Raw genomic sequence first — 24375 nt, 5'->3', positions numbered from 1 at the left:
TTCTCTCTCTATCCGAGAACAGAAAACTTTAATTTTCAGCAGCAGATGCGGCTTAATAGATTGCAGAATCTTTCTAGAAGAGGGTTAATAAATTCCTTAAAAAGAGGTATGGAAGCCGTGCATATCTAATTTAGGCATTTTGTATAATATATATCGTGTGTGATACGTTGAAAGAAAGAAGTAATTGAAAGTGCTTTATGCATAGTAAGAATAGCTGTAATTATCTTTTCAAAGAATAATCTTTTTTTTTTTTTTTTTTTTCCCCATCCCTTCGATATGTTTACAGAATGTGCATCGAATATTTAAGCTGGTTTTATTAAAAAGAAAATTTGATTTGTACCTTCTGATTAAAGTCAAGCTTTTGCTCTGAAGATACATAATAATCTCTGTAATTTCTTTACCATTTTTTTAAAAATTTATATAGAAAAGTTGACTTTGAATACTAAAATGTCTTTACTAATCATTTAGATTTTAAATAATTGATAAAGACATAGGAATGCAAATTTTGTAAAGTAATTTAATTAAACGTTTGTTTAGGCCAATCAAAGTGATTTTGAAAGATAGTAGATAAATATTTTCCTGTTCCGCATGACTAATAAATTTTAATATTTTATATTAATAATGTCATTTCTAATCATAATTTTTCTGTATGTTGTTGCTTATCCTTCTTGGACTGAACTCTAATTCAAACCAAATAAAAGATAGGGATAGAGGGGTGTAGTAGCTTCTGAGGGTAAAGACCCCTGAGCATCCGAGGGCAGAAGTCTGACTTAAGCTCATATGAAGATACACACTTGCCGGCACAACCCCTTTTTACAGGGGAAGGGGGGGGGACTCTCACACACTTCACAGATAGAGCACAGGGTAAAGAACAAATCTGCCCGAACCATGACTCGAACCCGGATCACGGGGAAGACGCGCTACCCCTAAGACAGGACGCCAGCTTCTGTACGTTAATTTTCATAAGAATTAGTCATTCAAGAATAATTTAAAAAAATATTTTCTTTCATTAGAGTTTGAAAGACATGTTCATACAGTGGGAGCCAAAATAATGGAAATCATTTGGGAAAAGAGCATTTTTAAAATTAATGGATCGTAACAGCAATTTTACTGTAGAAAATATCAAAGTTATATAATTTTTTTAAGAAAAATTTAAATCAAGAATTTAGTAAAGTAATATTAATACTGGATACTTATATTGAAATTGCAATGCAAGTATTCATTAATAAAGACAGAAAGGGATAAATAAAAATAATGGCATATTCGAAAATTCTTTCTAATAGCTGACAAGTAATATTTAATTGGGTTACTTTTAGCATAAATTATGGCTTTGTAATGCCATTTCATGGAGTTTAGCAATTATTTTAGTTCTTCACGTGTTACAAAGTAAAATCATAATTATTGCTTTAATTAATTTGATTTTATTGTTAAGTTTCTACTGAATAATTAGTCTCATCCATAAATTTTCGGCTAAGGTTTGGGCTATTCTCAGGTCATTTCCAATAATGAAGTATGATTGCCTTGAAACCTGTTTTAATATGCAACGGCATGACATAGAGCTGAATTATAATTCTTCATCGTCTGGGAAAGGTTCACATATGGAAGGCAATATTTTAGGAACGAGCATTTTATTAATATATTTTTGGGCATTTACATTCTCATTAATTACATAAACTCTATCCTCGTCTTTAGTGTTATACTTGATGGTTTAATAACAACTAACTGGATATTTAACAGTAGATGTAATGCAATCAGTATGAAAATATACTTTTATTATTAATCGTTTTATACTATTGCTACCAAATAGTGAGATTTTGTTCTCGTCTCTCCAAACCACAGTGCCTCATTGTTCCGCTATTCAGTTACATGAGTTTTAGTTGATTTTTTAAAAAATTGTTTTGCATTTAGATCAGATTTCTCCAATCTGCGTCGAATGGTCCTCGGATACAATTTTACATTCTTTACGCCATTTCACTTTATATAGTCCCGTGTGATTTTCTTCCATCACGTATACATTAGTCTTAATACTTTCACCACTTGATGTCATGCACTTTTTCTAACTTGTACTTGATGACTTATACATTTTCAAAAGTTTAGAAATATCGCCCTTAGTTAGATTTTCACCATTTTTTTCTAATCTTATTATAACTAAAGCCTTTTTGATGCAATATTAAAAAAATTTATCGTTTTTAAGGTAAAAAAAAAATTACTTTGTGGCACTTCTTTTACTTTTTACGTTTTGATAACTCGCAAAATGAAAGAATAATAATAAAAAAACTATGAACAGCTTGATAGCGTCTATTTGTATAGAAAAAACGACCACCTCTTACTCCTGAACATATCATTAGAATTCAACAATTGACGCTAAGATGATACTTTATTAACATTCCAAGCACATTCTCATTGGCTATATTCAAATGAGGAAAAGTTGTATCTTATCAATTAAAACAAGATATGCTTCGTTTTGTTTATTTAGCTATAATTTTTTAAAAATAATAATTAAAAACAATTTAATCCGTTACACTTTGATTGGATTATCTTTAAAACGATAGCTAGGTATTTAAGATATTACTGCAAATGTCATTTCAAATGAGGCCTTTAAATTTTCTAACTATTCTTATCCTAAAAAATTTCCATAGTTTTGGCCACTACTTTATAGTTCTCAAACGATAGGGTTATTATAAAGTTATTGTTAAATAAATTAAATAATTCAATAACTTTTGATGAGTAAGCTGTCCAACATTGCACCTACAAAGAGTATTGCCACATCTCAAAAGAGAATTAGCAATACGCATGATTAACCAAATTGTTTTTACTGTTTTCTTTGCAACCATAATGTTTTACTTTACACGGAACAATTACCACAAGTAAATAGCTCATTTTAAACCTTCCTTTGCATTCAAATCACAGCATTCGACGAATAAATAAAGAAAAAGCGTTTGAACCTGTTTGTGGTTGCCATGCCATGATACTCTTGCCGCATTATCGAACCTCGGTTATTACATAAAAGAATTGTGGTAAAAATCCGTGAAAAGAAAGGAAAATAATCACGACGACATCATCGTGTTCCACGTACTACTACCGTTTTTCTTCCATTTTGCAAGTTCGTGCCGACACCATTGGGCATCTCTCTGCCCAACCACACACACACACACCTATAAATGAATGAAGTATTTTAAGTTTCATTTTTCTTCCAAGACCCCTTTTCACCCTCCCTGCTGTTCTCGTGTGACTAGGTGGTTTACCTTGACATTGGAGCAGATCTTAACCGGCAACAGCACTCCATGCGGAAGTCTAGGGCATGACATTGCCACGAGGTTCGAGATAAAGAACATATCAGTTCAAATTTCCAGATTCCGACAGAAATCGAGCAGTTTTTTATGGCTTAAACTCTCCATTTCTATTGCAACACCGATGGGTCACGCGATTAAGGTATTTTTATTTCCTTCGGAAGAATTCAGTTGACCCTTTAGAAGGCAGCTAATCAAAAATGAACCAGTCCGTATGGAGCCATCAGTGAAAAGCAGTCTTTATTAAATCTTTTTTTTTAATGTTGTGGTTAATTAAAACAATGCCTAATAAATAAAAAAGGTCTATTGCTTTAGCATTTCAGATTTTCGTAATTCAGAAAGATTGCTGTGACTCAGAAGTGAAATTCTGTTTTTTTACTAGTACTTTAACTAGTAGTTTTTTACTAGGAGAATGCAATTCAAAAAAAGTAAAAAAATAATAATGATAAATTCTTTATCTTACGGCCTGATATTTATTACAGTATACAAAATGCCTTGATTTAATAATGCAGGAAGAATAGGCCGAATAACAACTAAATAAAAAGTGAGAATGGATATAAGATAATAGTATTTGATGTAGCTTATATTCATTTAACAATTTAAACACACGAAATATGAATGCTTTAGTTTCTAAGTATATTTACAGTATTGAAATCAATCATTAGCGAAATGTCAGGAGATAAATTCAATGTAGAATACCAAAAAGTGAAACGAGTAGAATGAAAAACAATTGCAGAACACGAAGGGTAATAATAAAATGAAATGCAAAGATGTAAAATGTAACGAGAGAGGATATTTTTTAGATCCGAGCAAAGCTAATAAGATTGAAATAGTATTGAAATGCATAGTTAGTAGAAAAAATATTATGAAAATTGAATAAGGTGTGGTGATAATTGTTTGACTGTATTATTAACATCAAGATCATATTTCATAAAGCAGGGATGGGCTTCATATTAAAATGAGTGAAAATAATCACGAGATTTAGATCTTAACGGAGTTCACATTGCAGCAGTGAAGAATCTGATAGTATTTTTTCTGTTCATTTGTGAATATGTAACATGCTATGATCTAATGAATTAAATATGAAAATGAAAAAGTTTGTCCTGACTGAAATTTAAAAAAGATATTCCAAACTTTTTTTTTATAAAAATTCTAGGCTACTATTGAAAAGAATCAAATAACTATTCAAATTTTAAGCAATATTTTGTTTTAATGCTGAAGTAGATAGATTTCAGGTAATACAGATTTTATTTTTGACTCAGCTGTAAAGAAGAAATTTGAAAGGAATAAAAATGCATCGCAAACTATCTTTATTTAACACAATTCAGTGATATTAGATACAGAGAAGATATTTTTATACATTAGAACAGATATTTTTGCCTTCATTTATCTTAATTTAGTCAATAATACAAAAACTGCAACGTAACTTTAAAATTCCTGCGATTATTTGCCATAAAATTAATGTAAATGCCTTCTTTTTATTATCTGTTGCAACAAATATTGTAAAATATTTTAACAATTAATTTAAGACAAACTAGTTCATTCTAAAAATGCTTTTTTTTAAAGATAAATTTAGAAAATCGCGAATCAGATGAGACTTAGAGTGCATTAAGTTGACGTAAATTCTAACTCAGAAAGAAGAATATTTGAAATTATTATAATAATGAATTTTGTAGTAAACATGTAATAAATAGCATCAACTTTTAGTGAACAATCAATATAGAAAAATTACTTTCTTCTCTAACAGAACTTTATTCCGTCGGTATTTTAAGTACTAAGTAAAGTACCACCTAAGACAAATTCATGCCCAGAGGATTTAAGCAGTGTAATAAAAGAATGTAAATAAGATATATTGTTAAATAGTATAAGACAGATGGCAAAAGTTCAAACAAGATAAAATGGAAAAATGAAACTTGTTACATTGTACTTGAAAGATACACTCAGTTACTGAATGGCAAATTCCTTCATTCTGCATCGAATTCTTGGTTTGTAGGTTTGTTGATTGATGCCAGGGTTTTCAATCACTTGTTATAAAACTTTTTTTTCTAGAAGATCATGAATTCAAACTTGATTTTTAAAACATTTTATTTGAACTTCTTCAACTCACCTTCACTTTAACATATTTGGTAGAACCCTTGCTGTCTGTGGATTCTTTATATCCCTGTGTTTGTTCCCTGGACAGGAAATAGGGCACCTGAGCAGAGGCCACTTCACAGACACTGTTGAAGTAACCGGCTGTGTGGCCTTCTTCAGTTATCACAGCTAACCAACCTGCAAAACAAAAACAAAAATTCATCAGAATTTTGAAGACATAACACAATTATAGAAATCAGGTTTCAGTACGGGAGACAAGACAAAATTTGGTAGTATTTTTGTCTGGTATCTGATGCATAGTCAAAGAAATGGTTTATATCATTTGGGACATGTCTTGTAAAAACATTTTCATATTTGCGCTTTTGGCATTATTTTGAAAATTGGTTATGGATGTATGCACACGAGATGCATTTTAGCATTCGAATACATTCAACTCAATGAATGATATTTAATGTATTATCTCAAAATTGTATATGTTGTTACATAATGGAAAATTAATAAAATCCGAGGGAGCAAAAAGTGAATCAAAACTGAAAATATATTTGAAAAAACAATTAAATTAGTATTTTGAAAAATACAAGCATTAAGTTTTGAAACTATTTTTTAGTTAAACGTATATAAAAGTTTATCCTAAGTTTGCTTATCCATTTTTAAAAAAATTTCTTTCGCCTTTAAGAAAAATCTAAGTATCATAGTAAACAAAAATAATTTACAATTTTCATATTTTTTCTTTAGAAAACTTTTTAATTATCAATAACAGATTTTTTAATAGTGATCGAATTTCCCCGAGCAAATAAAGTTTAATTTCAGAATTTTGAAAATAAATTTTTCAGATTCTTCTTTGGCCAGAAAGTCACGAATTTTGCAATTGTGTTAATTACAATCAAGCTATTTTTCTCACGATTTACTGGTATTATATTAAACTTATTCTCTTTCATTTGTGGCACTAAATAACAAATTAATTTATGAATTTTTATCATCTTACATAAGAAAAATTTCTACAGTTCATTCGATATCGCAATAGCCATCTCTTTTTCAAAACCTGTATTAGTTAATTTAAAAAGAGAGGAAATGTTATATAACCAAATATTATTTTTACAATATGAAATCGAATTAAAAGTTGGTTTTGATGTTGTATTTCATCAGAAGCTATATCGCTTAGTAAAGAAAAAAAAATGTTTGAAAACATCCACTCCGTACAAAACACTTATTTTGATTTTTGTAATTACAGCAAAACCGCGGAACTGAGTCACTTTTGACCTTCTAGGCAACAATTGCCTTTTACTTGGTTCATTTCTCTAGAAAATGTGGTAGAAAGTGATTCGACGGTCTTCTGGCTAATAATACCGGTCTTGAGCCGAAATAAACAGAACAGCCAATGATGGATGAAGTCCAAGGGAAGAGCAGAAAAAGACATAAAAGCTCACAATAAAAAAAATTGACCTGAACTTCCTTGGGGGTGGACGAACTTTATCGCTCCCAACAGGTATGCGACCCAATGGATAAACATATGGTCCAGTTAGTTACGTCATTTCGTTCACTGTTGAACTAAAACACAAAAAAACAACAGGACAGAGAAAAAAAGAAGGGGACCTTCTGGAACAATGGCAGGTCAACTTGAAGTTCTGTTTAAATAAAGCATAAATGATCAATATTACGGAATCTGTTTCTATAAATAGTGCGGTGGCTAGTGGACCAGGAATTTGTTTAGCCTAAACAAGGATCTTTAAAAGACAATTGCTTCGAAGTGGTGCATAAACATTTATCTTGCAATCGCGTTCGACTGTAGAAAATTCATAGAAATTCAAAGAAGTAGTTTTCAAACAGCACTTCTGTTTATTCTTGCTAGAAAATTTTTCTTAACGCCTCTTTAATAGTTAAAAGTCTGCAGTATTTTTAAAACAGGCGGGGTATTTATTCACGGAATCGCTGCAATATTCAGCTCATTTGAAAATATTTGAACTTGATACAGCGTCATATATCTCCATCATCAGCCAAGTACGACAAAAAAAAATTATGTCCTACAACAAGTAAAGCTAGCTGCATTAAAATGTTTATAAAAGCGAGTTTTCTTATACATTAATCAATATCATTATGTAAAAAAAATTACAAAAAAATACACAATAATTGTTCTAGCTTTAACTTAAAATATTTTTCCAATATCACAATTATACTAAGAAAGAGTTACTGAGTCTATCAAATCTCTATGTAAATAAAACTTATATGAACTATATATACAGTAGCGGACAAGACAGATTAGACAGCTGTTTTGAGCCACTAAGCTAAGAATGGACCACAAGCAGATTAATTACAACCAATTTATTATAAAAATTCACTCAAATTATTTATAAAAAATATATCATGTTTCGGCGAGGATTATTTTATACTGTCCAAAAGATTCATCGTATATAATTTATATTTGAAATTTAAACTACGTGCCAGTATTCTTAAATTATGTGATTCAATGCTCAAAAATTAATGGAAAAATAATTTCGCAAGCTTTTTGCGCTTTCTTTCTTCTTTAAAATATTAGCGCTTCCATTGTTCAGAAAACAGCGATACGAATTCTTTTTGAGGAAAAATATCTGAAATTGAAAGAATTTATTTCCAGATTATTTTATAGTATTCCAGTTTATAATATAGTTACAATATGAAAACGTAACAAAACGAAAGTTTTCAAAATACAATAAAAATGTAAAAATACAAAGATATGAAACTAAGCAATCAGAATTTTTACTAATGTGCAACATATCCACATTTAAAAAAGAATCTTCAATAAATTCGTGCTTTCTTAGAAAATAATTTCTACCCTGGCAAAAAATATATTTAAAAAAAGTTTCCTTATTTTTAATGCTAAGTAATGCATTTAAAAATAGATTTTATTTTTATCCAAGTAAGATTCGTAGAGATATGAAGAAAGAAGAGACAGAACAAAAACATTTTTTGTACTTTTTTTATACAAACTTTTTTAAAGACAAACTTTAGCTTAAGCTGGTGTTATATCATTTAAAAATATTATTGCAAGACATGAAATTTTGAAGTATTAAGCTTTTTCAGAAATATAAATGAAAATCGTTTTTTTAAAATGGAGAAACATGTCTTTCAATTCTTCTTAGTGTTCTTTTAATTCAGTTTACTTTTCTTTTTTCTCAATTATACAAGTTAGATAACATTTTCTGTTTTCGAACGATGGCAGGGCGTTAATTCAGTTAAGTTACACTGGAAATTTGCATGGATTCCATATCATTTTTACTGAAATTATAACGCGGAATCTGAAACAATTTTAATAAATTTAAAAACATGATAACCCAAAACCCATATGACAGTGAGGTTTTAGAATATGCCGTCAAAAGATCATTAGAGATGACATGAGAATGAATGCGAGTTTCTTAAGTTGTAATGCGTTGAATTATGTTTAGTATCTGAATATTAGCAATTTTCACAGCAAAGAAAAAATATTATAAAGTAATAAATAATGTGGGTAGTAAGATTATAATATAATTTGATAGGTTAAATTGAAATAAAAAAAACACTCCTTTTGTTAACTTTCCATAACAGCCCACGAATCTATAAAAACTATTAATTATCTGTACCGTTAAAATTTCAAGGTTTCATATTTCAATTTTTTATTTTCTTATATTTGAAACCTTCCACCAGTTTACAAAGGGCTGACATATCAAATAAACAGCGCGAAATAAAACGACATAAAACAGTTGTTTGCGTGGGATTTCTTCACATTAAAATGGTTTCGTTTCATTCACGAAGTTTATAAGGCACACGCAACATGACCTTGAAAGGCAACAAAGTGATGAGCAATTTATTATATTTAAAACATGGACAAATACTAAGTATTGCAAAACGAATGTATATATATGTTTCTTCCAAATGCGAGCCTCGGTATGCTGTGACACTAATGTTTTTTCAGTCGTATAAGAATGACCTCTAATTCAAATTGTGGTGAACTTCAAGGTTTATAAACTTTGCAATTCTAATTTATTTATAACGATATCCGAGAGCTGGGGACAAATACGCACGAAACAAGTTTTTTCGTGCGTATTTGTGTAATGCAATTTCAATTCCAGTGGTCCCTTTCTTTGAGAACTTTTACCGTCTATGAATCAAGTTCTTAAAAATCAGAAACCTTACAAGGCGTATTTTGAAAATCTTTAAATAGTTCAAATTACTAAATTTGCCGTTGCTAAATATTAACTTATTAAATATATTTAAAAATGCAATAAATTTTAAAATATATCTGATTCAATACAATGTATTAAGAAGTATTTTCATTTTAGTGATTGCTTCACCACCTGTTTCAAAAAATTTATTTTAGTAGTAGTTTGGTTTCATTCTCTTCCATACCCCAATGAGTCAATTTATTGTCACAGATATTTATCTAAGATATTTTAATGCAAGAATTTTCAATAAAGAGAGAGTTCTTTCATTGTATATAAAGGAACAAACAATATCGGACATAAAGGTACAATTATTTTCTATCCTCGAGAAAGATACAAATTCAGAAGAGAACGTAAAACCATGCAGGCATTGGACCCTTTTCGATGCAACACGATGGTCTATGAAAACACTAAAGAAAACGATTTCGAACGACGACAAAAACAGCTTTATTTCAAAAACTTAAAAATGATAGACGATTACTTAAAGATGACAAAATTCGATAGCGATAACAGATATTTGTAAATATAATAAAAAATACACTAAACATTCACAATCATATTGCCAAAATAAACCCTACATTCAAATTGTTATAATAATGAAAGAACAAACAATGAAATGAATAAACAGACAATTCAGTGAATTAATCTTAAAATAAAGAAATCTCCTGCCCAACAGAAATAGGGGAAAGATATACTTAATACGAATAAATTTAAGAGAATTATATTGTCAGCCAACAATGTATTTCAGAATACAGGGAAGGGGGGGGACTTCAAAAGATGAATCATATTTAGATCATATTTATATACAAATATATCTGCTGCTATCAATATAAAAAATTGATTACAGCATTATTCAGAAGAGTTTTTTCATAGAATAGTTTACAATAATAACTCGAAATTGTATTCACAAGCAATAGCAGATGTTTGGCAACGTCGAATCAAGCACTTTCATGGATGCTAGTCATTATTTCTAAACCTAAACATGAAACAAATATTCAAGGGAATCACACCAAAAAATACATGTTCGTCATTTCTATCGGTGCTTACGAATATAATTGAAGTAAATAAAAGATGAAAGTTTGGACAATTATTGTAAACGTTGTTGTAAAGAATTCATAAACGATGCTGTAAGTAAGCAATTTAGATTCGCTTTCATATAACTTCCCTCTCAGGAGTTGATGGAGTGACTTCACAATTATATGATATCAAACGAGTCTATTTTGATAAATTAGGAAACGATAGGGAATGAGATTATATATATATAATCAGGATTGACTATGATCGATTGTGACTTTCTTTAAAAACACCCGATTGAAGCAATATCGATAATTAAAAGTATGAAAAGATGCGATAATTCAACACAATCGTATTTATTATAATTCTATTATTTATCCACAACTCGCTGCGAGTCTCAAACTTTTCTTCTTCCGAGCTGATGTATTTGTCTGTCAAAAATCATCTTCCAACTCGCTAGAACATATCTATTCCCATTTTTGTTTGTACTTCAATACATTTTTGCATCCATATTTTCCTATGCAAAAAATATTTTGTTGTAGAAGACTAACCAGTCCTTCAACTTTGCCCCACGAATTGTGAAACATCATATTTAAAAGAAAAGCTTAAGTAATAAAAATAAATTTTACCACTGTTTTTATTTCTCAAAAATCCCTAATAAGAGAAATTTCACCGAGGTTTTTATCTTTATTTTTAAAAAACACTTCGGCTTCTTAAAGAAGTATCAAATAAAGTCCACGTGCACTTAACATATATCAAGTGGAACACAAAGACACATTAGAAAGGTGCTCCTATGGTTTAGTTATGATGGATGCTTTCAATTAACCCTGACAAAAACGACCGCAGGTGGTACAGTGGGCGGCGAAACAAAACTATGGTCTTCAAGAAAGTTGTAAAGAAGATAGATGTCGGTGTCTTGCAGGCCCACCCCCAAAATCAACCTTCAAAGAATTTCCGGATAAATCAAAGTAAAGTCATAATGTTTTGTTTTTTTGTATACAAGTTTCTTTGTTCAAAAAGCTGCAAACCACGCCTTATTGCATTTGAACGGACCAAAATGATTGAAATTTAAAATATAGAATAATGTATTCATGTATTCGAAATTACATGAAGCAGGGTTAATAATCCCTTATTTATAAAATTTCAAACTATCAAAAGAATTTGCCTGAAAAAAAAACTCTTGTTAAATCGGTCAAATTTGTTTAGAATTAAACAGAAGAAAATAGTTGTTTTGATCTAGTAAGTTATAACAAATTTATGCATTTATCAAAAGTTTTAAATAAGAAGATCATGACTAAATTGCTTAAATGAATAAAGGTTATAGCAGAAAATGGACGAAATAGAAAACATTCTCTTTCTACAGAGTAATACATTATCAATAAAGGCTATGTATAATTAACCAGGTAAAAGCCTAATTGATTACTTCTGTTACAAGACTAACGAATTAATAAAAAGTTATAAATCATTAGTTTTAAAATTAAATCTCGTTGAACACTAAATTCAATATATTATTTGGATGAAAAAAAATACTAATTATTTATAATAAACAAATCTTAACACAATTCCTGGTAATAGATCTAAAGTTGAAATCTTTAAAAATGTAAGAAATCTGGTTTCTCAAAATCACTATATTTATTCTTAATCAATCAAGCAATTTTTTTAAAAAAAAAATTGGATCTAAATTGTCGACTTTTTTTTCTATGTACATGAGTAAAGCAGAATGATCTAGAAAATAATCTTCAAAAACTCCTCAAATATTCATATGGTTTTGCTGTTTCTCTTATTATATTTATGAGATATGAACTATGTGGTGCAAGCTTATATTACTCATTAGTATTCAAGATATTTGTAAATAGGCTTTATCCGTTGTGCCACGTAACACAGTCTAAAATGAAAATATCAATACATATGAAATATGTGCTAACTAAATACAAACTAAATGAACAATGTGCAACTAAATAACTTTATTCAAAAATCAGTAGAAATGATCATCCTAAAATTTTCTCACATATTCTATAATAAAGGTGCTATCTGTCCTTTCCTTGCACGAAATTGTGGATCATGGGCAGGACTGTAAACAGCAGTCCTGCCTTTGACAAGTGCTCATTTTTTTTCCCCCTCAATACATTTTTTCCCTCAATACATTCCCCTCAATACAATTTTGTGCTTCGTAGAATAGTGAAGAAAAATGAGCAATACATTTTTGACGTGTTTTTTTAACCAAGTAATAACGAAATTTGTCACAGAACTATAATTTTAATTAGATCATATACCAAATTTCATTCAAATCGTTCAAATATTGAATTTTGCATATATCCGAAAGTTCAAACTGACAAACTGCTTTCTCTTTGAAGGATTTTATTCAAAAATTTGATACGATTATATGCTTTAAATGCTAAATCTGAGTACCACATTTTATATATCCATATCTAGCTATTTGCATTTTGTATTTATTGTATTTAGTTGTATTCGAGCGGTCAAAGTTCATTCAAATTTGATAGAAATCTACAAATTTGGTGTAAAGGCCCCGTAACAACTTTTATCCCTTCTAGCTCAAAATCTTTTCGGTTTCACTTGTCCACAAACACACAGATATAATTCCAAAAATGCGTTTTTTGGATACAGGCAGATCCGAAACGAGAAGATTCATCAAAATCTCGCGCTTGAAATCTTTGACGATTACGTTACTTTCTTTTCGTTTATGAGAAAATAAAATCATTAGGTTTGCTTTAAAGTGTGATTTAGAGTATATTAATTTCTATTTTGTCAATGAATTTGATTTATCGTAAGAAAGGAGACATTGACTTGATGGTCTCAATAGGTAAATGGATACAATATCTGTAGAATACCAGATATTTGTTAACTTAAAGCATTAAGTCAGTCAATTTTCTGCCTCTTACACACGAAATAGGTTTTATATCCACACAGTTAAAACTATATTCGAAGCATTTAGTCATTTTCTATTACCAATTTTCGAAAACAGCTGTGATTATTTATGCCCTTAAAAGAGCCGAATTACTCATTATTCGTGACTCAATTCAACAATCCAACACTTTCATGTTTAGCTCAAAACTGAGGTAAAAAAAATCGGAGAAAAAAAATTCACGAAGAGCAACACGGATATCAAAAATTACCAGTGCCTCCGGAAAAAAAAGCATTCCACTAAACGTACATCTTTTACACCGCAATTGTTTTTCAATTAAACACTTCGCATTCAGAGAAGACAAGTACATAATCAGAGAGGTATTAATCAGCTGTAAATTTCTCTGCGAGAAATGATGGTCATAAATAGAACTAGGCCGATAGAGCGTGGAAATCAAGCAAACACGAAACCCACATTAAGTCAACGGCCTTCCACCAGAGTCAAGCAAAGCCTGGTGGGTTTCCCAGTAAAGAAAAGAAAGGTTTGAGCGATAAGACGCATCTCGTAAATCGTATGTCTGAGGAGAAATGTACTGGAAGATTGTTCATTAGGCCAATTACGTGCTGCCTGGTCTATTTCAGTGATTAACCTTCCGATAATGCTAGCCTAGGGGGAGGGGTGATTACAGTAGCTTGGAAAGAAAGGGTATGGTTGTGATTAACGAGGAGGATTCGATCAATTACCCCCAGTCAAAGTTCTCTCACTCCGTTTATGAAGAGGAATATCGGGTTCGAAGATTTTTTAGTTTTGGTGGAACGAGTTCTATGAACGTATCATGACAATTCAGTTTCTGTTATGAAAGTAAATGAATGGGAGGGATGGAGGGGGGGGGGTAGAAAGTTATTGACTTATTTCGTCAGTTGACTGATTTAGAGATTTTGATGAGTTGAATCGATAATCATTTGTTCCAAATGATTATATATTGGAAATAAATGCAAAATTAACGAAATGTAATTGTAAGGTATTTGAAATGATATTGCAAACTTCTAAATTTTATTTCAAACGATAAAACGTGAGTCATTGGAGCGCATTAATGTAAAATTTCAAATATTCTGAAGTTTCTATTGTGTTATCAGACGAAATTTCAAAGTAGAGGTCTAAATGTATGAAAAATTCAACCTTTGAAAAATTAGCTTTAGGATGCTAGTAGATTTCAGAAAATATAATGCATATGATTTTGTATCAAACCAGCTGAAATGGTTTCCCCAAAACTTTCGCGTACACTCTCCAATAAACTTGTCAATAAACATGTCTTGTAGAGAACACTTTAGCATGGCTTTGACGACAATAGTTAAGAAATATTAACTTTTGATGCGAATTCTGCATTTTTGCTGAATCTATCGTTTCATCCTTGGCGAGTTCTTTGGCGATAAATCTCTGTATAATGAATTAATAATATCCTACAATCGAATTTGTATAATAAATGCTTTTTTTTCAACCGATTAAAATAAAAGTTTTGCACAAATTCCCATACCAAATTTGATGTATTTAAGTCAGTGGGTTGTAGAATTAATGCGTTTTCCTGTTTCTGAAAGTACAGACCAACAGACAGTCAAGCCACAGTTGGATTTGGCTCAAAATTTGATGGATGCCTACAATAAAAATGTTGAATCTGTGTACCGAATTTTATCTATTTATCTGTCTTTATTTTATAATTATCGTGTTTATATGAAAACAGCCAAACAGACGGACTTCCTCTATTTCACTCAAAATTTGGCAGAAATCTGCAAATTTGGTGTAAAGACCGTACACCAAATTTCAGCCATCTAGCTCAAATCGTTTCCAAAATGTGTTTTTCGAATTCGGGGAGGCCTTAAAAGTGGAGATTCGTCAAAATCACGAGTTCTAATTTTTTACGATTACTATACTTTCTCTATACTACGTATACGAGAAAGTAAAAGTAAAATCAGAATTTCTATTCATTTTTTATTAATGGTTAATTTAATTTTGTCACCTTATTGTTCTGAGTTACAAACGGAGGTTCAAATGTAATATTATATATCAATTTCCCAGTTTTTATAAAAATTTAACTTGTATAAAGAAGATAAAATTCTCACCAGTAACCCTAGGAAAAATCGTGATCAACATTTTAAACCATGCGATAGGGTGGTGGTTTTCCATGAGAAAATATCTTGATCATACCTGCATTCATTAGTAACGAATTTTATCTTGTGACACATCAGACGTGTGCACTTCATCACTTTATGTCATCTCTTTTCCCACGGAGTGTTAGAACACAAACACAGACATTTATATATCTACAATGTTTACGCTAAGAGCAATATAAAAAGATAGCTTGTCTTGATTTTTTTTCGTTTTGTTTTCAGATTTAGAGATTATATTTAAAAAAAACGTTTTATTAATTTCTAAGAAGCTTCTAAAATCCTGTGTAGATTATAAAACGATTCAAAGGAAAAAAAAACAACATTTGGTTAAATAATAAGCTAGCGTTTTTAAATTCATTTCGAATTTACTTTCTTAAAAAATTCCTGTTGTCTTTTGACAGGATAATTGATTTAATCGCTCTTTGTCTCAACACGAAAATTAACAGACTACATTGACGGATTGCTTCGTCTGCGAACATTGAGATACACTTTTCTTTTTATGCCGTTTCACATGCGTCCATTATAAGATGTATGAGATGCTTGATTGCAATACAAAACATTTCGGCGTCGCATTTTTAAAGTTAGGAAAACAAAAAAAAAACAAAAAAAAAAAAACGCTTGTGAATTATTATTTAATACAATACATTTGCTTCACAATAATGACAAAAATTATATATGTGTGACCAAATTTTGATATGAAGTTTTTATTTACAGCAACTATTATAAGATTTTAACAGTAGACCAACAAGTTAAGTAGTGCAATCTTTTCTTCGAATAAGGATTCATAAATTCCAAACGTATTCGATTTCAAAAATTCCAAACGTAATTTTAGATTAGAAACATTTTAAATTAACAATTTTTGAATCAACATTCATCATACACGTTTCTGATAATTAAAATGTTCGTCGACCTAAAATTGAAAATGTTTCTCTTTAAATAAAATAGTTCATCAAGTTCCATTTTTAAAATTTTTAATTTTTAATGGAAGAAACTTAAAGATTTAACTAAAGGGTATATAAACGTTGGATTTAAGAATGCAATGGTAATTATGGTGATCGCAAACATGCCGAGATAATGGCCGAGCAAAGGAGACTGATTAAGAGAGCTGATACTGAAATCAATAATCATTGACTAACCATAACAAAGAAATCAAAATTATCAACGAAGAAGAAAACTAAAGTATTCAGGAAGTCATTTCAAATAATAATCAAGTTCTTTATACATTAAGATAAAGGAGACATTCTAAATCAAATTTCTCACTGCATCAATGGAGGTTCCTCGCGTCAAGTCTGTGGCGAATTTCCAACTAAATAAACTAGGCAGTTGCTTAGGGTCTCTAGACTGAAAGGGGGCCGCACACAGACCGATTAAAAATTTTCCTGGTTATCAAATGAATACAAATTCTTTGAATTATAAAATAATAACACTTTTATCACATACAATTGGTTATGTTACTATATTTTATTATTTTCAATTAGCTATTAGAAAAACCAAACATATTCTTCGATAATATTGCGTACAAACGTAGATGGCATGTAATCTGGTATCATGATATATAAAAATAGATACATATTCACAAAAAATTAATAAAATAAAAATATTAATTTAAAATAATCACTAATATGTTCTGAAATGTGAATCTAAATTGACCATTTAAAACACACACACACACACACACACACACACACACACACACACACACACACACACACACACACACACACACACACACACACACACACACGAGGCTTTATGTTTATTGCCTAGGACTGGCAAAGTACCAAAATCATCCATTACATAAAATCTTCAGAAGGCGAAAACTGATTGAAAGGCCTCTTGGATTCTATATCACAACTTCAATTAAATGCAATATGAAAGACTTGGGGGAATATCATGGAAGTTTTAAATCCTAATAAAGAACTAACTACAAGGATATTCCTCTAATTATACTTCCAATGCAAAATCATTGACTAACATGCTTCAGTCGAATTTCCGATTTCATATAACTTATAATTTTGTTCAATAGAAAATAATACCCCGAGGGTAGTTTCTGGTATAACGCCTCTTGGGTTATCTCACTTTCCGTTTCATCTTATAATCCTTTCTCTTTTTTGCTATCAGCCCACTTGTGAACGAAGGATCCCTTCACCTTGGCGAGTTGCAAGCCAGTGCGCTCGGGGCAAGAAACAACCAAACAAAAGCAGCTGTCGCCTGAGAAATTTCCCACAGCTGCCGCATTCGTTGACCTTAAACCCTTTGGTATTGATGTCGCGTGTTTGGGGTTGGGGGGGGATTCATTAGGTTAGGAGACAGGATTTAAAACGGATGAAAGTTTTATATGGTTCGGAAAAGAACAAACGCATCCTTTATATCCTTCCTTTTACACAAAGGCAAGTAGTTGTAATAGTCTCAAGTGGTCATGAAGAGAAATCATAATCTTTTGTTTTAGAGGGGGGGGGGGGGAAATGCATCAATTTAGAATGGTTCGTTCCAAAACTTTCATTTTTAAAATCATCTAATTGAATTAAACCATGAATGAAATAACAAGATTAAATATTTGAATGATTAAACTGAATATTTTTTGCAGTGATATATCGGTATAAAATCGATAGAGAGTAAATTAATATTTTATTTGATGAATACTACATTTCCCTATTATAGAATTAAAAGAAATAGAAAAGGTTTTTAAAAGTTTCCCACATGATAGAAGCATGATTGAATTTTAATCGAGAAGTTTCCATTAAAAACCCGAGAAAAACTAAGTGGATTTTAATAACAATAGTTCACGGGGTATATACAGTGGCTCCCAAAATTGAGTATACACTATACTCTTTCTTCTTTAATTTTATTATTTTTGATCTTAACATTCCTATTTATGGCTAATGTTTACAAGAACGATAAAATATACATTAACAAAAGTATTAGGCTAAAAAACAAAACGGAGGAATCAATAATATTTTTATTACAGTAATTTTTATGTCAAAGCTACAAATTCCAATGTCGCAAAATTGATAACATCGACCATCACTACCAAAAACATTAAACTTACTTTCGTCATTGAATATACTTGATTCCAGAAGTCAGGAAGCTTTGAAATCTGACTTTTAGCAAATGAAATTCTTTTCTCTCGATTTACTTTGGAAATGAATGGGTTTGTTCTGGCTACACGAACATTATAATTTGCTTTTCGGATTACTCTTCGAATTGTTTTTGCAGAAACACACTTTCCAATTGTTCTTGAAGTAGCAATTTTTGTAGCACTCACCTTAGGATTGTTTGCTACCTTTTCAATAACTCTTCTCTAGGTCGTAGCACTGAGGATTTCTTTTCTTTCTCTTCCAGGTTTATTAGCAATTTGTCTATACATTTTATATTTCTGGATAATTTTTTGAACGCATCCGTGATTGCCTTTAATTTCCCTTGCAATTTTTCGTAGACATTTACCATCTTCAGACAATCGAATAACAAGTTTCCGAATTACAACATTTGTTTCATTTTTGGATCTCATTATGATAACCAAAACGTTTGTTTTTGCTTGGAAATCAATGATTGCCAATTAAAATAACAAAACTATTTTACTTATTCATTTGAAAATAAATGATGGTAGTCAAGTCGCATATTTTATAAGATGTATACTCAATTTTGCGACATTGGAATTTGTAACTTTGACATAAAAATTACTGTAATAAAAATATTATTGATTCCTCCGTTTTGTTTTTTAGCCTAATACTTTTGTTAATGTATATTTTGTCGTTCTTATAAATATTAGCCATAAATAGGAATGTTAAGATCAAAAAGAATAAAATTAAAGAAGAAAGAGTATAGTGTATACTCAATTTTGGGAGCCACTGTATGCTTCAATTAATTTTCCTGTATTAAATTTTGGATTTATTTATATGAGGGAAGATGAAATTAATGTGAATAATCAATTTCGTATTTTGTGTAATGATAGATTATGAAAGTAAATGCATCAAATAATGTGGGAATAATATGGTTTTGCTAACTAATCGTCAAAATAACAAATAAAAACGAATATAATACCATTTATTTTTAGACTATTGAATAATAAATAAAATCCCGCTCCTGCATAATCTTTTCTTTATGCCAACAAACAATTCAAATAAATGCTTTCAGCATTTCATCGACCAAATCGAAACATTTTAAAACAAATATCCGAAAACACATCTCAGACAAAAAAGTGAAAATAAACTTCACGGAACAGATACAAACAATAAGCCTCTTCTCCATTACAAGATCCATCGTTCCAGATATGTTTCTATTTTGTACTTTTTTTATTTTGAAGGGCGTTTGGAGTCATTTACACTCGGTGCCAGAAAGGTGCAGCCCAGCAGTGTTCTGTACTTGAAAAAGAGCAACGCCTGCCGGAAGTATTCAGCGATGTCATGATTCAGTACACAAATAAATTAGACCACCCAGCGATCGGTAAAGTATCACACCGTTTCACCTTGAGGAAATCGTCAATTTCGGTGAGATCCGAACATTTCTTCACTTTTTTTCCCTTATGTTCGACACAGTGGCAAGACTTCCTGCAAACAGCCTTGAATGAAGAAACTTAGAATAGCGAGGGGGTGATACAAACAACCTTAAAATTTCATGCGAAAAAAGGGAAGAATTTGTCATATTTATGGTAGACAATATGGTAATGAGATGCACTGATGTCTGGCAATCATTGAAAAGATTGCCTCTTGTTTTTTGAACTTCAGTGGGAGGAATGACACAAATAGGAAAATTGAGCATACTGAAAACTGAATATTGAAAATTAAAAAGAAAATACACTGTGTATATTGAAAAACAAACGCCATATTTATCTTTAGATGAAAACAGTAGTATCATTTGAATTGTTATGCTGTTAATAGGAATATAATAATAGGTATTTTTGAGTTGATAAATGTTCCCTCTTAACGGAACTTACAGCAATTTATCAGAAACAGAATTCGAATAAAATAATCGAATTCGTAAGCATTATTTAAATTGTTACATAATTGACTTAATTGTATTATGCTGATTAACATAAATAACCATAACGTGAGAAATTATTGCAACTTAAGAATAATAAAAATTTAAATATATTAGAAGATATAGATCAAATTGTGCGAAACTTTATGCTCTTTTAACAGCTTATTCATTTAATATTTTAAGAAATTCAATTCGATTATATAAATAAAAAAATCATTTTTCTTCTTTTCCTTGAAATCTAAAATCCGTTAGCCACTTTTAATTTGAATCTCAATTTTTAAGATTTCAGGAAATTTACAAATTAATGCTAATTATTTAGAATTTACAGCATTTAAAAGCCCAATTGCTTTTGTTAAAATATTTTTATCATATCGAATTTCAATCATTATAAAATTCGCAATTTTATATAGTCAAACCTGTTTTTGTAAGGTCCTTTTTTAAGTGATTTTATTTTTGTTCGATTTAGTTTTATGCGGTATATGAATTCCAACCGAGTTAGCATTATAACATGTTTGTAATGTTTTCTATCAGTGGACATTAATGCAATGCATGTATATATCACGGCAACTAATTCCAATGTTCCAAAATAAAATAAATAATATATTCCAAAAATAAATCGACTAATATTTTCAGTGATGGAAGTGATTATGAAGCAGTTTATCACATGAAGATACGCGTTTTGGATTACGACGAGTAGTATTTAATGATGCGCATTTTGAAAATTTAAATGAGAAAGTAATTTTTTTAAAAAAATATTTCTATGTGTACTTTAATTATCTATTTTATTTGGACAGCACTTTCTCATCATTTCGTAAATCTTCGACCGATTTCCTAAGTTGGACTTTTTTCTATGCGGTTCCCCTTCACGGCATAAAAAAAATGTTTTCTTTGATAAGTTATCAAAAAATTGTTATAGTTATTTATGAAATTTCGGAATATTTTTTGTGCGATTTCTTATCTACCATGCAAAGACAGGTTTGACTGTATATGAAATTTAATATAATCGTACGTTTGAATATTTTCAATAACTGAAAAAGCTAACAGCTAATTAAAAAATTCAGTTCAAAAATAATCAAAAAACAGTTTTAGTTGACTAAAAAAATAAATATTAGTTAAAAGTTTCTTATTTTACAAAGAAAGTAAGGAGAATGTGGTTTAAAGAAAAAGGAAACTGGCGAATGAATTTTAACAGATGAACGTAGATGTGGGAAACTTCATTCATAGCTAGAAAAATGCAAAACTAAATTGAACAAAATTTTGTTTGACAATAGACACTTTTTTACTTTGATGTAAATTTAGAACCATTATAATGTAGTACTCACTGATTTCAAAAGCCTTAAGTGACACTGATGATATAGATTTCATGAAAAGACTATTAAATTTACAAAGTATTGCTTTAAATCAATAAGTACTAGCACTTTAAATCATCGATTTAAAATTCGGTTTCACTTTCATTACAAGCTACATTATTTCTCCATATATGAGGTCCATCAACCTTTCAAAATCCCCAGTCATTCCGCTGGACAAAATAACCAATTGTAATAAGCAGGTTTTTCCCGAAGCTGCACTATCGCAGACGGCCCAAACTCTCCCAAGCAGCAATAACAGGGTGCCACAGTTCGTTAACTCCAATCACATTCACTAACATTACGACCATCCTAGGGATTTCTACCTGTCGCTTGACAGAGTATGAAAATTATGCGGCCTCAAAAGGTCGTGTTTTTATATTTACCATTTATCCATAAATCTCAGCAGAGCGCGCGACTGTTTTCTCATTTTTGTTGTGCGCTTTTCCCTCCCATAAAATAAATTTCGCCTTCCGAAGTTGAAGCATTTGGTGGAGGTTCTTTTCTGCCGGTCCGAATAAATTTATATGCTTCCGATTTCGTGCCAAGTCTTTATTTCTGAGGAAATGGAAGAAAGTTGGCGCTTGAATGGACATGGCACATGAATTGGTGCTTTTGAAACTTCACATCAGAGAAAACAGACTTCCTCCTTTTGAGAGGTTTGACATTAAGTGTTTGTGAAATGGGAACGGATTAAGATTCATACAGATTGCGATTAAAAACTTATATTTCCAGGTAAAAGTGAAAAAAAAACAATCGAAAAGTCAGTCTTTAAAACACGAATAAGTTTTTATACAGAGAGTTAGATTTTATTAAGTACACAGTGTACGAAAAAGGAAGGTCATACAACGACGGACAGAGATTAAAGTAACACAGAAATTTTGCGAATTAATAACAAATATATATATTAAAATTTCGTATATCCCTTCATAAACCACTACATTTTTTGAAATAAACATTTAATAAATTGTGCCTTTAGAAAACTACACACTTTTAAAATGCTTATTTAAGATTTTTACAAATGCCTACAATTTTTTTGTCACCTTTACTGCGCAAAATCCCTCATGTTAATCTTTTTAAAATTTAAAATCTGTAAAATTTTATTCTCACATTGAAATTGCGTTTATTTATTTTTTTGAGAAATTTCGTTTATAATCATTCTTAGTAAAATTTTTATTCTCTCATATTGCTATGATTTTATCTCTCTGTTTGGCACAGCATAGTCAACATTTTGGCTTATGCGCTGTATAGAAATCAAATCAAACCATATCTGAAAGATATTTAAATCATTAAAAGTTAAAATAGGCTATTTATTTCATAAAAAAAACCTGCAACCAAGAATATTCTTTAAATACTCTGCAGACTCTTTTTAAATACTTTTATTAAAAGTCTTTGAACAAATTTTTCATAAAATTTTACCAAAAATAAATAAGTTTAAATAGAAAAGAGTGAAAGGAATTCTTAGCAAATACCGAGACAGTCATTTTGATTGTTGAAACATTAAAATAGTTATATTTTTGTTTTTCTTTTTCTAACAAAAAAACATCCTTTTATCAGAATCTCTGGCAATGATTCATGGTCATAAGAAATACATAGGGCAAATAGCAATGACTTTTAAAGAATGTCAGTTAATTTACTCTACTAGATTTAACTGAATAGTCCAGCTTCAAAACTATCAAGAATTCTGGCAAGGAAAAATAATTTTCCAAATGGTCAAGCAAGTCATTAGCAACGATAGAATTTAGAAAAACAGTATACAGCTATGAAAATAGAGAATTCTGAACTGCTCATTGAAAAGACTTCTTTACTTATTAAATGAAGCTTTACTCCGACCGTCTATTCAACTTATTTTCATGTTTTTTTCAACCAATGTATTCCTTTTAGTTTCTTATTGAGAAAAATTACTGTCATAATACAACTCAGAACGTCAGACTCATTTCAGTCTTATCTTGAAGGACAACATTTACAAAAATAACAAGTAAAATTATGTAGATGACTTCATGTATAAAACAAGATCTACTCTGTGACACAGCTATTAACATACTACTTACCTAATTCACATATATAATGGAGTTAAATATTTCGACTAAATTTGTTGTTTGCATGGAAATTTGCATACCTGTCCTATCTTATGTCTAAGGTAGTGGATGGATGTTCCTAATAACGGGGGCTCTAAATGTTTTTTTTTTTTTGAATAATTTTATTCAATATAGACATTAATTTCTTTTATCTTACATACAAAAAGACTTTGAATATAATTGAATAAAGGTCAAAGATAATCGATATTGCCTTGTAAATTCATAATGTCTCCAATTACGCTAAACTTTGATACCGGGTGCCTTTATTATTGTCGTGTTTGAACAAATGTTACTGAAATTGTTTACCAAGTAATGTAATGTCAGATAAACGAATGATCCAAAATTTTCATATAATATAGTATAAATTGTTTTGACA

The 24375-nt window shown here is 30.1% G+C and overlaps 1 protein-coding gene across 1 annotated transcript in view; it reads right to left on the bottom strand.

Moving 5' to 3' along the window:
- LOC129964052 (uncharacterized) overlaps window positions 1-24375 on the bottom strand; it is a 118114-nt gene that overhangs the window by 8203 nt on the left and 85536 nt on the right. Inside the window, exon 2 of the mRNA XM_056078722.1 lies at window positions 5398-5561. Within this exon, the coding sequence (XP_055934697.1) occupies window positions 5398-5561 (164 nt within the window). The remainder of the gene's footprint in view (window positions 1-5397; window positions 5562-24375) is intronic.

Source organism: Argiope bruennichi, chromosome 3 (genome assembly GCF_947563725.1).
Source record: "Argiope bruennichi chromosome 3, qqArgBrue1.1, whole genome shotgun sequence".
In the NCBI taxonomy this organism is placed as follows: domain Eukaryota; kingdom Metazoa; phylum Arthropoda; class Arachnida; order Araneae; family Araneidae; genus Argiope; species Argiope bruennichi.
Note: the sequence above shows the minus strand (reverse complement) of the source record. Positions and strands in the feature narration are given on the sequence as shown.